The 17,420-nt window shown below is 48.9% G+C and overlaps 1 protein-coding gene across 2 annotated transcripts in view; it reads left to right on the forward strand.

The window, feature by feature from the left end:
- The window catches only part of Yipf1 (Yip1 domain family member 1), a 30,228-nt gene that overhangs the window by 5,664 nt on the left and 7,144 nt on the right, over nt 1–17,420 (forward strand). Inside the window, exons 4-9 of one of the 2 annotated variants that reach the window (XM_055628953.1) lie at nt 6,659–6,739; nt 6,972–7,059; nt 10,805–10,921; nt 13,075–13,241; nt 13,584–13,766; nt 15,878–15,991. In XM_055628953.1, the coding sequence (XP_055484928.1) occupies nt 6,659–6,739; nt 6,972–7,059; nt 10,805–10,921; nt 13,075–13,241; nt 13,584–13,766; nt 15,878–15,973 (732 nt within the window). In that variant the 3' untranslated portion in view covers nt 15,974–15,991. The remainder of the gene's footprint in view (nt 1–6,658; nt 6,740–6,971; nt 7,060–10,804; nt 10,922–13,074; nt 13,242–13,583; nt 13,767–15,877; nt 15,992–17,420) is intronic. The other variant, XM_055628954.1, reaches the window with a different exon arrangement.

Consider the following 17,420-nt stretch of genomic DNA (forward strand, 5'->3'; position numbering starts at 1 on the left):
TGCTTTGGATCAAAGGGTAGGTGAAGGTGGGAGGGAAGGCTACACATAGGCCCAGACCTAATGAGTTCACTTGGTCCTCACGCATTCTGAAAACCATCAGGAGCCAGTGGGGGTTTTAAACCGTGCATCTAGATTCATTTAAAGATGAGTTAGATGGTTGGTGTCCTTAAATGTGAGTCGGAGGGAGATGGACTGGAGGCCGGAAAACTAGACAGAGTCAAGCAGATGGTCTTGACCGGAAGCAATGGGAGCGGACTCAGTAGGTCTTGTGGAAGGGTGTAGGTGAAGGAGAGAGCAGGAGGGCTGCAGGGAGACATGGAGGCCGCCATCTGGCTGGGTGGTGTGTAAATCGGGTGAGTGTTTGTGACCCCGGCACACATTTGGGGCGGTGTGAGAGGAATAGTGTTCCTTCAGTATTCTTCACATTGAGTCCAGAACCCTTGCGAGGAGCATCGGCTCAGTGTGTAGTAGAGGCATTACCATGCAGCCCTTGGACACCACCACCACTGCGTGGGTCCTTTGTCACAAGCAGGCTAGCAGTCAGACGCTGACCCGCCCCGCAGGGAAGGGAAAGTGCGTCTCTTACAGAAAAGACACCCAGAAGACTGCGGAGCACTGGGATTGGGGAAGTGAGCAGCGGGCTGCCTGCAGAGACAGGTTTGGAATGAGCAGAAACTCGGTGCTGATAGGCAGCTCTGCTCCTGGCGCAGCGCTTGCTCGTCTGTGCTGTACAGCCCCCACTGACAAGGCTCGGAAAGTGCTAGCGCTTTCCGGCAGCCACAGCCACGTAAGGAAGCTCCTGGGAGCCTGCGTGGTCTCACACACCTGAAATCAAGGTGCATTCCAGAGGCTAAGGCGGGTGATTGAGCGTTCAAGGCCAGCTTGGACTGCATAGAGAGACTCTACCTCAAATAAACCGAAACAAAACTTGAAGGGTGTAAGGACAGTACTGTCCTTGGTCAGAATGAGCGCTCACGTGCCCATAGCTTCCTGCTCATATTTTTCTTTGCCACTTGCAGTTCCTTGCCTCACTTCTCTTAAAGGTTTCCATCTCCTGATAAGGGCCCAGTGACAGGCCTTTGTCCTTTTGTCTCTCTTGTTGGAATGGCCTGGCCTCAGCCCTTGAATGTTAACTTTAGGTGGGATCCTTGTAACCTAGGTAACACAAACTTGGCCAAAATGTTTACAGTGGGAAGGAGTGAAGATGGGCTACTAACAAAATTACAGCCATTAGAGGGGCAGCCTAAGGGGTAGGAACCAAATGAGAGGATCAGGGCAGTTTCCACTGCTGACCAAGTGGCCTTTGGGTGTGTGAAGCGGTACCTGAAAAGAATCAAATGGGGCCTGGCAAGGTGGCTCGAGGCTGTAATCCCAGCCCTCGGGAGGCAGAGGCAGGCGGATCTCTGAGTCTGAGGCCAGCTTGGTCTACAAAGCAAGTCCAGGACAGCCAGGGCTCCACAGAGAAAGTTGTCTCGAAAAACAAAAGAATCCAGGGGGTTGGAGAGAGTTGGTTTGTGGTTAGGATCGCTTACTGCTCTGCGAGAGGTCGAGAGTTTGTCTTCTGGACCCATGTCAGGACCCACAACTGCCTGTATATGCCACCCCAGCGGGACCAGCACCTTCTTCTGGTGTCTGCAGGCACCTATGCATGTGTGCACGCATACATACACATAAATAAAGTGAAAGTTTAAAAATCTAAAAGAAATAAAAAAGGAGCCAAATAGTTCAGTCCTAGAAATTAGCAGGACAGTGGGCCAAATGAAGACATTTATAGACTTAAAGATCTTCGTAGTTTCTATTAGGGGCCCGGACCCCAAGATGTGGACTCTGTAGACTTAAAGATCTTTGTAGTTGCTGCCTCCAAATAACTCCAGTGTAGGCCTGAAGGAGACACGGAGAGTTAGCTTATACAACTGAAAATATACGTGTCAAAATAACGTAAGGAGACGCAGAAAGTTATATAATTGAAAATATACATATCAATATAACATAATGGTGATTGGCTAAGAAGAGCTGATAGAACCCGGCTTCTGAGCTTTTTGTGGCTGAAAGTTGAAGTCACAAAGGAGTGACCAGAGCCTGTGAGAACTAGTCAGCTTTTCTCCCTGACCACTGACGTCCTTTTTGAGCAGATCTTATAATAAACAGCTCACATAATTCAGAGTCCATCTTGTTTTATTTCATTCAATTTTACTTTTTCTGAGATAGGCTCTGTGTGTAGCCCTGGTTGGTTTGGAACTCGCTCTGTAGGCCAGGCTGGTCTGGAACTTGGAGATCTGCCTGTCTCTGCTCCTGAGTCCTGGGATTAAAGGCATGAGCCACCATGTGTGAGACCAAAACAGAAGAAAGTATACCTGGAAGGTTAAGGGTTCTGTTTGCAGTTGAGACAGTTAAGAATAAGTCCCTCCTTGTTTGCTGTTTTAAATCATTGCAAGGTAATGTTTCTATTTGCAATTAAGAATAAGTTCTTGTTTCTTAGCTCTGATGTAAACTGCTTGTGACCATGATAAATTTCCTTACTCCTGTTCCTTTCCTTTCATTGTATCTTTCAACAGCCAACTCGCCTAGCCCCTGTCAACACCTTATCTCTCCTATGAAGGGGACCTTAAGAGGCCAGCAGGAGCTGCTCTCTCGATCTTGGGTGTACCCCCAAAATATAGCTTGCTTTAATTAGACAGCTATGGATTTGGTCTTTTCTCCTCTCAATTCTCAGGTTTAACACATGGCCAGCAATCAGTCCCTTTTAGATTTGCTTTTGTTCTCACTGATTTAAAACTCTTGATAAGTTTTCCATTCTTTGACTGTGCTTTCTTTCCTGTGTTTCAGCTGAGGTGGCCCCAAACACCCGTTTTTTTTCTCTCTAACATTAAGGTTAGTTGCGGCTCCTCGGGTTGTGTTGGGGCCTTGTGAAAAGCCCCTTGGCTCCTTTACTCTTTGCCTGTTGCTGTTCTGCTGGGACATATTCAGAGTCTCATGGCCGGCCTCATGGTTTTCCTCAGAAGTGTGGGGGATGTCCTGCTTCGAGACCTTGGATAGCTGCAACCTTTGTGACCTAGAGGACTGGTGACGTGCTGGGGTTGCAGAGCCCTTGTAGAGGGAACCCCTCATCCTCTGGGTGTTGTCTGTGAAGGCTCTGGATCTTGGCTCTCAGGAGAAATCCTTCTGTCTTTCCTGGCAGTGCTTCCAGGCTTGTTGAAGCTTTGTTGTTGAGCACTTAAGCCATTCTTCCAGTCATGAAGAGGAGTAGTGGGTCTTCATTTTCATTTTTCTAATTTCTGTGGACGTGGGGGATACTTTGAGATACAGAGAGGAGCCTGATAGCTGCTCTGTTTAAGACTGGAAAAATATTTGGCCCAGAGATCGATCCTTTTGGACAGAATTGGTTTGGTTTGGTTTGGTTTGGTTTGGTTTGGTTTGGTTTGGTTTTGAGATGACCTTGTTGTGTGGCCCTGATTAGTCTGGAGCTCTGTGCAGACCAGGTTGGCTGTAACCTCGCCTCAATCCTCCTGAGTATTGGCGATGCCTACATCTCTCTGCTCAGCTGGACAGAATTTTAGTTGGGTTTAATTTCGTTCACTTTGGGGCCATCGTAACACAGAGCAGGGTAAGAGGTGGAGCCTTAATCCAGCCAAGATGAGTCTCTGAGAGGAAGCTTAGAGCATTCGCACTGTCATCCTGTACTTAATTAGACTTTGTTGTTGTTGCTATCATTATTATTACTTTGTTTTTGAGGTAGGGTTTCTCTGTGTAGCCCTGGCTGTCCTGGAACTCTCTCTGTAGTCCAGGCCAGCCTCGAACTCAGAGATCCACCTGCCTCTGACTCCTGAGGATTAAGGCTCATTATTTTTTAAAATACATTTGTTACTCCAGGACTGCCAGGATGGCTTTGTGGGTAAGGTACGTGCTGCACAGGCCCAGTAACCTGGAAGGGAAGGAAAGAAACAACTCCAAAAAGTTGTCCTCTGACCTCCATGCACACCCTCTCTGCACAAAATAAATGAGCAAACGTAAAAAGCTTTTGTTTTGAGACAGTGTTGCATGGGGCTCAGGCTGGCTTTGAACTCGCTGTGTACCAGCTTTGAACTTCTAATCCTCACACCTCCTATGTTTTGGAAATTACAGGCACATGCCACCATGCCTAGTCTCATAATTTATTACGAGATTACTTTTATCAAATTGTGAAATATTAATTGACAGACATAATTACTCATTTCATAGCTGGGTATGGTGGGCCATCTTGTAACCCCAGCAGACCCAGCGCTGAGAAGGTATAGGCAGAAGAATCTAAAGTTCAAGGCCAGCCTGGGCAACCTAGCAAGACTATGTCTCAAGAAAACAAAACAAGCAAACAAAAACAAAAAGAAGAAAAGGAAACCAGAAGCAAAGAGAACACCTGTTACGTCCTGTTCATGTTGACAGGCGTCTTTCCTAGGTGCAAGTGTTTCCATTGTCAGAATGCTGCTTCCTTCCTGGAGTGTCAAGTGCTTGGGCAGGACTGATTTCCTTTGGTGGAGGACGATAGTTATCATACAACGAAGAGCACGCAGACGTGAGCCTGAGCCACGTCTGGTTCTGGCGTGGATGACCCCTGCTTGGTACCATGTATCCCTGAGCTCTGCCCTTTACAAGCTTTGTTCGCTGGGGAACATAAGTACATGAAGTATACAAAGAAGGCAGTGTTAGCTGGCACCATGGAATTCACCTCCTCAGTGCTGGGATTAGAGGCTTGTGCCACCAAGCCTGGCTTTGGTTTACTTTTGTTCTTTTGTGTTTTGTTTTTTGAGGCCCACATCGAACTCACCGAGATCTTTGTTCCTCTGCCTCATGAGTGCTGGGATTAAGGCATGAGCTGCAACACATGGCATCAACTTTTACGTTTGAAGTGAAATTTAGACTTTTTGTCTCAGTGGTATGTTAGGTCCATATATATTAACTGCGTTACCCACCCACCCCAAAATTCAAAGCATAGCTGTAGACCTGTGAGAAGTTCTGGAAGCATCAACAGTGACCACCGGGACTGGAGAGATGGCTCAGAGGTTAAGAGCACTGGCTGCTCTTTCAGAGGACCTGAGTTTAATTCCCAGCACCCACATGGTGGCTCACAACCATCTGTAATGGGATCTGCTTCTCTCTGCTGGTGTGCAATTAAAAAAGAGCACTCATATATGTAAGAGAATTTAATAAATCTTAAAAAATAAGTAAGAAGTAGCCCTGAAACAACCACCTTCAGGACCTTACCGTGGGTCCTGACTGGTCACAGCTCCCTCGCCTCAGCTTGTAGTACTCACCTTCATGGATTCTTAGGGCAGGTGTACATGCAGACAGAGCACCCATACATAAATAAATTAATTAAAAAACAATGACCACAGACACTTATTTTATTAAAGGCAAGGCACTTATTTTATTAAAGCAGGAAATGGAAATCAGACTTTCTTTTTAAGTAGAACTTTTCTAACCTTTGTCTTTGGCTTTTTTTTTCTTCCTGTGTGTGTGTGTGTGTGTGTGTGTGTGTGTGTGTGTGTGTGTGTGTGTGTGTTTGAAACAGGGTTTCTCTATGTAGCCCTGGCTGTCCTGGAACTCACTCTGTAGCCCAGGCTGGCCTCTTAACTCAGGGATCCACCTGCCTCTGCCTTCAAGTGCTGGGATACCCGGCTCATGCTTTCTTTTCAGGCCTTTTCAGCTTAGTTATCCACAGTGAGCAACTTGAATATAAACTAAAAACTGAAAAGAACTGTACTGTCCCAGAGGCTTGGGTTTCACAGTAGATACTTATTATGAGTGTGTGTGTGTGTGTGTGTATGTGTGTGTATATGTGTGTGTGTGTGTGTATGTGTGTGTGTGTGTTCATGAGTCTGTACCAGTGCACATTCTCATGCAACCACCAAGGCTAGACAACTGTATCGGATTCCCTGGATCTGGAGTTACAGGCGGTTATGAGCCATACCACACAGGTACAGGGGTGTAATAAAGAGCCGACTGCCAATAGGACGTGCGGATGATTTCGCCAGCGGCCACGGAGGTGAAAGGATGGGGCAGAAAGAATAGAGAGGTAGTTTTCCTTGTGGGATGCAGTGCCAGGAGTAGTTGAGTTAAGTTTAAAAGGTATCTGGAGACTGCCCAGGAAGAGGCCTAAGCTTTAAACAGCACGAAAAGGCTCCGTGTCATTATTCTGTCAAATCTTTCTCTGATTCCCTGCTCTTTCTGCCTCTCAGTTAGACAGTGCTGGCAAACATCAGTGCTTCTTTTTCAAACTAACTTTTCCGTCATTATTTGGTATTAAAGGTGTGTACTAAGGGCGTGTCTGCACTCCAGCCAGATCACACAGACCTAGAAGATCTTGGGATGTGATCGGAACAGCCATGTTGCTAGATAAAAATTCCTCTGCATGGCTCAGCAGTTAAGAGCACTGGCTTTTCCTCCAGAGATCTTGAGTTCAATTTCCAGCACCAACGTGACAGCTCACAACCATCTATAATCGTGGTCCCATGGTATCTGAAGCCCTCTTCTGGTGTGCAGACAAAATACTCATATATATATATATGAGTAATATATATATATATATATATATATATATATATATATATATATATATCCAAATAAATGATTGAAAGAAATTGGGAAGCCTGGAGTTGACGATGGTTCATTTTCCCTCTGACAGTTACTCGCCAGTCAGAAGAAAAGCTCTCCCTTCTGGACGTTTGAATACTATCAGACATTCTTTGATGTGGACACTTACCAGGTCTGTGAACCAGCTTCAACTTTCACATTCCATAGTGGGGGCTCGTGTCTTCTGGGGTGGAGCAGCCGTCACGCTAGAGCCGCAGTAGCAGGAATGGTCTTCCTAAAGCATGAAGGCTTGCTGCATGTGAAAACAATTATAAAAGCTCAAAAAAGCAACTTATGGCAGCTGAATAGATTAAATCCTAAGGAAGCTAAACCACAAGTAGAATTTCTGCTGTGTTACCTTGCAGGTCTTTGACAGAATAAAAGGCTCCCTGCTGCCGGTCCCTGGAAAGAACTTCGTGAGGCTGTACATCCGCAGCAATCCAGACCTCTACGGTGCGTGCCCTCGGCGTCTCCCCCACGCTCAGTAAATGTGGGGGTTTCCTGGAGCGTTAGAGAACTGCACTGTTAGTGGGGCGCACAGTGCTCTTATTTAGTAACAGTCTTTGCAGAGAATTTAGAGGGAAACGCAACTTCACGTTGCATCGGGGCTGTGGCGTTCATTCCTGCAACTGTAGCTATTACCAGCCCTTTAGAGGGCTTCGGGTTCCTTCTCCGCTATCGACGTGTGTACGCGAGCACGCGGCACTGGCTCCCTGAGGATTTAGTCACCTGACCTGGAACTCTAAAACAGGGATGCAGAATCACTGTAGACCCTGACTCCCTTTCTTTCTGAGGAAAACGGAGGCCTGCCCAGAGCTCTTGAGGGGAGGGGGGCAGGAAAGCAGCACTTCCCTTTGCTCAGACTCCCCATGGGCTGCCCAGGACCTGCTCTCTGACTTCAGTTCCTCTTTCCTGGAAACGTCCTCACAGTGTCTGAGAGGTGTGATTGCTAGGTGAGTCTCAGCCGAATTAACTACCAAGACCTGCTGTGCGAGCCTGATGACCTCCTGATACTGAGAGCCCGGTGGTGGAAGGAGAGAACCAACTCCCAACACTTGCCCTTTGACCTCAACACATGTGTATCCTTGTGTGGGGCTCAAAGTCGGCATTTGGAGTCTTTCTCAGTTGCTTTGCACTTTATTCTTGGAGGCAAACAAGATCTCTGTAGTTCTTAGAGTGAAATCTGTACACATCAACGTGGCTAGATCTCAGAACAGTGATATATGAAAACGCATGCCATTGAAGGATATGAATGCTGTTATTGAGACCATTAAAAAAAAATTGTGCATACTCCCCTACGTAGAGACCAGAGGTCAGACTGGATGTCCTTCTCAGTTACTCTCCGCTTAATTATCTGAGACAGGGGCTTGCTGACTTGACTAGATTGGCTGGTCACAGTCACAGTAATCCCCCTAACACCGTCTCCCGGTGCTGGGATTACAGGTGTACATGGTTGCATCTGGCTTTTTATGTGAGGGTAGGTGATGATACTCAGAATGAAGCAGCTTGGGAGAAGCTTGGGTGAGTTTTTGTTTCATGACACTGGAGCAGGTAGCTGGAAAGGTTACTGAGCCTTGATCATCCTAGGTCTTTTCTATCAGCCTGAGGGATTTGGATTTTGTTCCTAGGCAGTTGAGAGTTCACGAAAAGCCTGAAGCAGGAGAAAGGGCATGATAAATACCCCATAAGACAGTGTGCAGACCCAAGGGGCCTTGCCTTCTTCTCGTTTCTGTCCAAGGGAAAGTGAGTGCATTTGGATTAAACTCTCAGAGTGGTGAGCAGGTCATCAGTGAACTTCCAGACTTGAGGTGTCTAGGTTTTTAGCCTAGGGCTTGTGTCAGCTGAAGAATGTCAGGCAAGAAGGCTTCCCTGGTACAGGGGACTCCTTGTCCACAGGACCTGCATCTGCGGCCCTGTGAGTTTGAAATGCACTAGCTCTTTGTCATTGTCCCTTCAGTGGTACAGAGGTATCTTACACAGATAACCTGACGCAGCACTGGCATTGTGCGAGGTATCACAAGTAACCTGATGATGAAGTGGGAGGGAAAAGATTATATGCCAGCAATGTATCAGTTTAAACAAAGGGATTTGGGTATCGGAAGGTTTAAGCCAATTCTGCACTTATTCCGAGGGGCGGGTGTATAATTGTCCCCACCAGGTTTCCTCTTGCTTCAAGATAAAGCTTCTCTCTCTAACAGGACTTCTTGGCCCTCCAGGACCTGCCTTGTCCATCTCCAAACTTTGCCTCTCCCTTGACCTTAAACTTTTTTTTTTTTTTTTTTTCTCAGAGATAGTGTTTTTCTGTGTAGCCTTGTGTCCTGGAACTCACTTTGTAGACTAGGCTGACTGCGAGCTCACAGAGATCTGCCTGCCTCTGTCTCCCTGAGTGCTGTGATTAAAGGCGTGCCTCACCAGGCCCTGCTAAATGTATTTTTATTTTATGTGCAGTGGTGTTTCACCTGCATGCATGTCTGTGTGAGGGTGTCAGATCCCCTGGATCTGGAGTTACAGACAGGTGTGAGCTGCTGTGTGGATGCTGGGAATTGAACCCACGAAGCTCATCTGTTTGTCTAGTCTGACTGGCCAGGGAGCTTCAAAGATTTACCTGTCTCTGTTTCCTGACCCTCCTCCCACCAAAATCTGTCGTTACAGCATCTGCGGCTATGGGTGGCTTCTCACGTGGGTTCTGGGGAGCTAAACACAGATGGTCAGTCTTGCATAGCAGGGTTTTTACTGACTGAGCCATCTTCCAAGATAGTACTTTAAAGAGTTTTTTTGTTTTTTGTTTTTGTTTGTTTGTTGTTTTTTTTTTTTTTTTTTTTTTTGAGAAAAGGTTTCTCTATGTAGCTTTGGCTGTCCTGGAACTCTAGGTTAGCCTCGAACTCACAGAGTGCTGGGATCAAAGGCGTGTGCTACCTCACCTGGCTATATGTGGACTATTTCTAGCAGGATTCACTGGGAACCAGAGGGAACTCTCAGCAAGCAGAAAGAGGGAGAGAAGCTTGCTTCCTTTTTTTTTTTTTTTTTTTTTTTCCTGCATTCTCTCCTGAACCCAGAATGGTTATTTTATTTTTTGTGCAGTAGGCTCCTGTAGGCTGGCTCTCTGGCCTGGAACTCACTGTGTAGGCCAGGCTGGTCTGAAGTGTGCAGCAGTCCTCCTGCCTCGGCCTCCTGACTGCTGGGATTACAGGCGTGTGTGACTGTGTCTAGCTGAGGGATTACTGTTTCATTGGAAAAAGAAAGGAGGACAGCGCCCAGCACATGATCGCACGATGGCCCCAGCTAAGCTCTAAACTTGGTGCAAAACAAAACAAAAAGGCACAAATGTGAGAGAGAGAGAGAGAGCTGTAGGGAAGAAGGGTAGACAGGGTCATAAGGACATGGGAGAGTGGGGAGTGAGAGTGTGGTCGCTGTACGTTATGGACATGTACAGAACTTTAAAAATAGAAGCTTGTCAAGAAGGGGAAGAAACGACAGCCTTTAACTGTGCCTCTCCATCTCTGCGTGACTCAGACATGCACACATACACACACATATGCACACAATGATGGTGATGAAGGAGGTTACAAACATTTTTTTTTCTTAAGACCTGTTTATTCTTTCTTAGGTGTGTATGAGTGTTTTGCCTGCGTGTATGTGTGTACGCCACATGTGTACCCAGACCCGCAGAGGTTAGGAGCAGTGGTGAGCAACTGTGTGGCTGCTGGGAATCGAACCTGGGTCTTCTGGAAGAACGTTCGGTGCTCCTAACCACTGAGGCTCTCCTCCAAGTCTAATTGCCTGACGTTTTCTTCTCGCACTACTCACCATTTGTAATGCTGATTCAGCCGCGTGCGCGTGTGTACTGATCTTAACCTGGGTGCTTGGGTAGAGGGAGCAACCTTCGCTTCTTGTGCTCCGAAGGCTGAACAAAAACGCTTGTACATTGCTGATGATCCCTTACTACGGGAAGCCATTCGTCAGTATCTTCATTCACCTGGGTGTGTACTATTTTGGCCTACGAATTCTGATTACCCCAGCTTTTACAAGTCAGGTCTTGACCTTTTGGAAGTGAACATTCTCATTGAGTAAGTTTCGACCTCATCTAGAATTTCTTTTCTCGTGCTTTTATGACTCGGACGAGATGAGAAATGATTCCGGAAGAGTCCACCAGCCAGTGCCTCATTTACCCTTTCTGCATCTTCCGGTCGCTTTGCAGGCCCCTTTTGGATATGCGCCACGCTGGTCTTTGCCATTGCAGTTAGTGGGAACCTTTCCAACTTCTTCATCCACCTGGGAGAGAAGACATACCGTTATGTGCCAGAATTCCACAAAGGTGAGTGAACAGCTTGGCTGCATGTTTTGAATGTGGACCATCTTTGACCGTGAGCTTTTACCCTTGAGCACACTGTCCAGTCTCTAGGCACTGCAGCCTTGCTCTCAAATTCAGCTCCTGGCTCAGAGCTCTCCATCCCCCTTCCATATAAACCCATAGTCCACCTCTCCACTGTGGCAAAATTCTGTTGCATACAGCTGTCCATCCTAAGTGTAGTGTGTCTAGTGGCACCCAGACATTCACCGTGTTGTAAATCTCTGTTATTCTCAGGGAAGCTGTCAGGCTGAGCAGCGATTGGAGTTTATTGTAAAAGCACACACAAGGACCGAAGCCGTGTGCATGAAGTCCTGACTGCAGCACTGTTTGCATTGTGCAGGGCCTAGAAACAACAGAGGCATTGTCCTTTAAGTTCTGATGGCTCAGCTAGCTGAGAGGCCTGTAACCACTAATTATAAAGCGCCTAGAGCATCGTGGGAAACCAGTGACTGTGCCAATCGGGGGCCTGCTATGTCGGCAGTTTTGCTAGTGACAGATCCGCAGTGGTCAAGACTTGGAGAGAACCACACAGAATGTGACCCCAGCGTGGGCTCGTAAATGACATTATTCTTGCTTTAAAGTGCCCTTCCGTTTTTCTTCCTCCTCCTCCTCCTCTTTTACGCACACGTGTTTGTGTGTGTGTGTGTGTGTGTGTGTGTGTGTGTATACACATGAGCATGTGTGCCACATTTCGCAAATGGAGGTCAGAGAACATTCTTGATGTTTGCCCTTACCACCTTGTTTGAGGCAAAGTTTCTTGTTGACTGCTGTGTGCACCAGGCTAGATGGCCTGTAAGGTTCCAGGGGTTCTCCTGTCTCCCCCTCCCGTCTCACCATGGGAACACCGGGATCACAGCTCTTTCTTGATGCCCAGGTGAGGGAAGAGCCTGTTCTGCACAGCACTCAGACATTCAACATGTCCCTTGGAAGCAGCCAAACTAGGGGCATGGCCTTTGGTAGTAACAGACCCCTGCTCCTGCAGGGTCACAGACCCAGACATGGCCCCCAGTGGCAGCCCAGGCCAGGGCCCCACCATGGTCCCGGGTGGCATCACTGGTTACTTACATTAGGCTGTTCCCCACTAACTTCCAAGTGGGTTAGAACCCCTTAGACACCTCCCCTTTTCTGAAAAGGAGAGAGGGGAGTGGGGGGAGGGGCCGTGAGGGTGGGACTAGGAGGAGAGGAGGGAGGTGGCTGGGATCAGGCCGTAAAACTAAGCAGTAGCTACAACCTGGGTAGACTATCCTTCCCCTTCCCTTATCACCGAGGAAAAGAGGTTATGTCAGAAAAAATACATGTGGCTCAATAAGGCCATTCCAAGGGGGGGAGCCTGCTACGGAGCCTCCAGGGTTCTGAACAATGACATGCTTCAATCAGAGTTGGGCTGTAATTGGTAGGAGGGGCCTGTTTTTGCAGGAGGTGCTAATTGAATTGTCTGTGAATTTTCACGATGGGAGGGCAGGTGCCTTGGCCTAGCATGCTCCAGGATAGTCACTCCAGAAACAGGAAGACGGTCCTGGGAATGCTGCTCTTCAGGAGGGGACTGAGCCCAGGAGAGCATCCAGTCCTGGTTCCCAGGAGCCGCTAATGAGTGCTTCCACCACCGACACAGTTATTTATGCGGGGAGAAACCAGCATGGGGATGATTTGAGGCGCCGCTGCGCTGGAGCTCCATATTTTAGAGACACATCAAGTAGATGGCTCACAGAGCAGGTTAATCTGCACCCAGGGCATTTTAATACATTTGCCAAAGAAATCAGTGTCAGCTCTTGTTTTGCTAGGGAGGAAAACGTGTTCTTCCAAGGGGGTAGTTGGATTTTATTTGATCCCAAAACTCAGCATTTAGACACTTTTAGTATGGCTCTCTGAAGTATTTCAGTTACATGATTCAGTTGTTTCTATTACGAGATTTTAGTTGCTAGGTCAGTTATAAAAACCATATAGACGACACTTGTCACCACCCCCAACACACGTGCTAAGGGTTCCTTAGATCAGCAAACGTTTGTAAAGCACCTACTGTGTGCCGGGCCCAGGAACTGCTGAGCAGTGAAAGCGTGTGACGCGCGCAGACGGTGTGCTTGCTAAGGGCCTGATGGAGGCTATCCCGTCACCTGCAGTGTCCATCGCAGCCACCATCATCTACGCCTACGCCTGGCTCGTCCCTCTGGCTCTCTGGGGCTTCCTCGCGTGGAGAAACAGCAAGGTGATGAGCATCGTGTCCTATTCATTTCTGGAGATCGTGTGTGTCTACGGCTACTCGCTCTTCATCTATATCCCCACGGCAGTAAGTACCGCGCCCACGGATAGACTGAGTGACGGTGACTGGGGTGGAAAACTCCACAGACTGTTTGTTCCACAGGACCCTGTCCTTTCCAGCCGAATGCTCCCACGGCCCTGGAGGTTCCAATTTCGAGTTTCAATGGCAGGACGCACCAATGCTGGGAGGGCAAGGGCTTTGGCTGTGCCGGGAGCCCTGGGGTTAGGACAGCAGCCGTATGCGCGCTGGTAGAGTGCTGTGCTGAGCCACGAGCTACGTGGCAGCGTGGCCAGCTGCTGAGGGGCTGGGGGTGGTGGGAGCCTTGTGAACGTTTGTGAAGAACTGTCCCCATCCTCTCTCCTTTTCCAGGTGCTGTGGATCATTCCCCAGAGGATTGTTCGTTGGGTCCTAGTCACGATTGCCCTGTGCGTCTCGGGGTCTGTGCTGGCGATGACGTTTTGGCCAGCCGTTCGCGAGGATAACCGGCGTGTCGCCTTTGCCACCATCATGACCATCGTGTTTCTTCATGTGCTGCTGTCTGTGGGCTGCTTGGTACGTCCTGACTGCACCTGCTTGGTACAGAATTTACTTACTTACTTCTTTTTAGCAGATGTACCAAGGGCAGGCACGTTCATGTCGTGGCACACTTGGGGAAGTCGGGGGACAACTTTTGGAAGTCAGGTGGGTTCTGGGGATCCAGCTCCTGTCACCAGGCTTCCCTGCAAACACCCTCACCTTAGGAACCATCTCTCTGGTGCTGTATCGTGCACAAATGTCAAGGCTTGCTCTGCAAAAGCCTCAAGACGTTAGACATAGGGTTAGGGTTGGGTTAGGGTTAGGGTTAGGGTTAGGGTTAGATTCGGTGTCTCTCCGGGCATGGTGGCAGTGGCACACGCCTATAGTCCCAGCACTCAGAAGGCAGAGGGAGGTGGATCCTTGTGAGTTCAAGGTCAGCCAGAGATGCATAGTGAGACCCAAAGGGAAAAGACACCCACGCAGGTGAACATGCACATAGACACACATACAGAAAAAGAGAGGAAGAAAAATGTCTATTCATGTGATCAGAAGACATTATTATTATTATTATTAATTATTATTATTATTATTATTGGAAAGCATGAGGAGGAGTCAGCTAGGGAGTCCTTTGAGCCGAGAGGCTGGCTTTCTCCGTCTCCCCGGGAAATGCGGATTGGTGTTTTCTGAACCAGACAGCCTCGCCTGGCTTTCTGCAGCTCCCCGGGGAAATGCACATTGATGTTTTCCTCTCAGTGCGGCGATGTGTGTGGCAGCCCCCCATCTGCCAAGGTCCCTGCTTGAAAATGATCTCCAGGCCGCCCCTGCTGGGCGAAGGCAGCACCCAGAAGGTGTCCTTGGTGGGTTGTCCAGCCTAATGTGCTGGCTACTGCTGACCTCAGAGAGATGGGTGGCTGTGGCTGCAGTACCTCAGGATGGGCTGGCGTGGGCACGGACCCTGTACCAGATTGCAGGCTGGGTAGAGACTAGAAGAGAAAGCCTTTTAGAGACCATTCCTCTCCCCGCCGACCCCATCTTTACATTTTACAGACAGAACTGAGGAGGTAGAGAAGCTTGCTAAGAGGCACAGTGTGGGTAGCTGGTGTGGATGAGGAACCTGGCGCACTCAGCCCTGAGGCTCACAGGGTGCTGAAGCGTGCTTCCTCCAGGGGCCTGTCGAGACCCTTTACCCACTGCCCCTCTCAGTGTTCCTGGGCCTGCGGAGCCCAGGTGGATGTGGGTGCTCTGGCCTCTGCCTGCAGCTGCAGGAAAAGCCTTTAAAAGGAGGCTTGCCCTGGGGGTGTGATAAGCTAGAGGGAGCTTATGAGAAAAGGCAAAGAGAGACTACAGAGATGTTACCGGTAAAGAGTGCCAAGGTTGGCACAGTGTGTCGTGTTGGCGCCCTCTTCTGGCAAATAAGGGCAGAACTGCTGAAAATGGTTCTTTGCTTTCTACTTTTGCACTTTCTTGAGCCCCACCCCCACCCCTGGTACAGTAACGGCTTCACCTTCCCTTTGAAGGCTAACAAGACAGGTGTTCTTCCGGGCTAACATTAGCATCCTGCGGCCTCCCCTGACCCACCACCCCCAGGTTCCTGTCAGCTGAACTGGGGCGGTGAGTGGAAGCAGTTGTCCCAGGCTTCTTTTTCAAGCTCAAGTCCTAGGAGTGGAGCGTGCCCGGTGCCTTCTCGTCAAGGTCCCCACTCAGAGTGAGCCAACCGGCCCCTAAACATCTGACTACTTACTACCGTGCCCAGCCGGAGGAAGTGCTGGTAGAACAGAGGTGGAGACAGAGACCCGTGCCCGTGCGAGGTCATTGCGAACATGAGCTTTGGAGTCAGAGGAGCTCCGCTGCCAGTCCTGGCTCCGCTGCTCACGAGCCATGCTCGCTGATCCAGGGACGGTCTCTGTGAATCTCGATTTCTGCTTCTGTTAGGGGAGAGCATCGTAACAGCCCTTCAAGGTCTCTGGGAAGATTTAGTGGGAACTAAGTTTTAAAAGGTCAGGTGAGTGAGGCAGACTTTCAGAGAGGTATCTGCAGTTCAGAGTGAGGACAGACATGATGGCGGAGGGCAGAGGCCCCAAGGACTATGAACATCGGCTCCTAGAAGAGCCCTCACCTGGCTCTCCCACGTGTCTCTTTCCCTGCAGGCTTACTTTTTTGATGCTCCAGAGATGGACCATGTTCCGGCAACCACACCTGCAGCCACTCCCAACCAGACGGTAGCAGCGGCCAAATCCAGCTAACAGGCGGCTTCCTGTGTGGTACGTCACAAATGGGCAGGGCTGTCAGTTGTGTAGGGACAGAAGGCTAGACCCCGAGGCTTTCTGCACACCTTTATGTGGTTATGTTTCTGTTGCTGAAAGTTCATTCTGAAATCAACTCCCTCACAGAGGTGAGAGGCAGGAGCCCTGAGATCCCGGGGTAATGATGTCACTGCTTTTGTCATCACACCCACCGTGTCTACTCCTTCCAGTGGTGTGGAAGAGTTCCTTCCATTGCTTAACCGTCCCACTGACTTTTTCTGCATCTCTGTGACCTCTCAGGCTGGCCCCTGAAGCCCATGTTACGCCCTCTTGAATGACCGTGGATTTCTCCAAAGGCTTCATTTGTTCAGAGCCTCTGAAGTTACTCCTCTGCTGGAGAACTAGATAAACGTGCTCTCAACATCATTTGCATACTTAAGTTCCGAAGGGAATTAAGCCTTCAGTCAAGAGGAACATTTGAAAGAAGAGGCTGTAAACCAGGACAAAAAACTATTACTGACTCAGTCTCCCCTGGCCGCACACAGTCCTCCATTGGCACCTTCCACACTGTAGTGTACATCATTCTTCTTGCAGGATAGGGGAAGCTTCTTTGGGTGGTACCGACCATGATCTGGTACTATCTGTCGTGACCACAGTCACCTAGATTCCCTTGCCACCTGGGGCCACTGTCCTCAGACCAAGGCCAGCTCTTCCCCGACACTCACAGACCGAAGCAAAGCTGGGCTGCATTCGCCAGAGGCCTCTTAGGGCCGACTGGAGCATGGGGCCTCCCGAGTTTGTGTCCCTTCCAGGTCCTGGCGTATCTCTGCTCCCGCGCTGAACATTTGCCCGTTGCTGTTGCTGGAATGCACCCACACCTACAGTTCTGTTGTCTAGAATGTTCTTCCTTTCCCACAGTCATCGCTTCCCTGGTGAGCCTGTCACCCCTCGTACCGTACATACTCTACTCCTTGCGTTGTCTGTGTGTCCATCTGCCAGTTCCGCGTTCAGTCAGTTAGCCAGCCACTGTGGGCCCAGATCCTTCACTCTGCTCTCAAAAGCCTAGCTGTCCTGTCTCCCAGGGCAAAGGGTATGGGCAACGACCATCAGGCTAGTGGCCAGAGAGAATTAGAACGGAAGCTTATTTCGGCCTTGTACCTACAAGGTGCCTCTGAGCCATAGATAACCTATCTATAAAAGGAGGGACACACAGCCTGTGTGAGAAGATTGTGTGACGCTCAGAGACAGGGCAAGTGGCCCTCAGGAATACAGTGAGAGCCACTGTGCTACTGACGATTTATATTGAAATTTGGTAGCCCCCCTTGACTTTGTTTTGATATTTTATTTTTGTTTTTTAAAAATGTGTGAGGGATTTTCTTTCTTCGCCGAGGAGGAATTCCAGTCATAAGCCCTTTGAGCTAATAGGATGTGATAGTAAAGGTGTCTC

The sequence above is a fragment of the Psammomys obesus genome, unplaced genomic scaffold, assembly GCF_907164565.1.
Source record: "Psammomys obesus unplaced genomic scaffold, mPsaObe1.curated_primary_1811, whole genome shotgun sequence".
NCBI classification, from domain to species: Eukaryota; Metazoa; Chordata; class Mammalia; order Rodentia; family Muridae; genus Psammomys; species Psammomys obesus.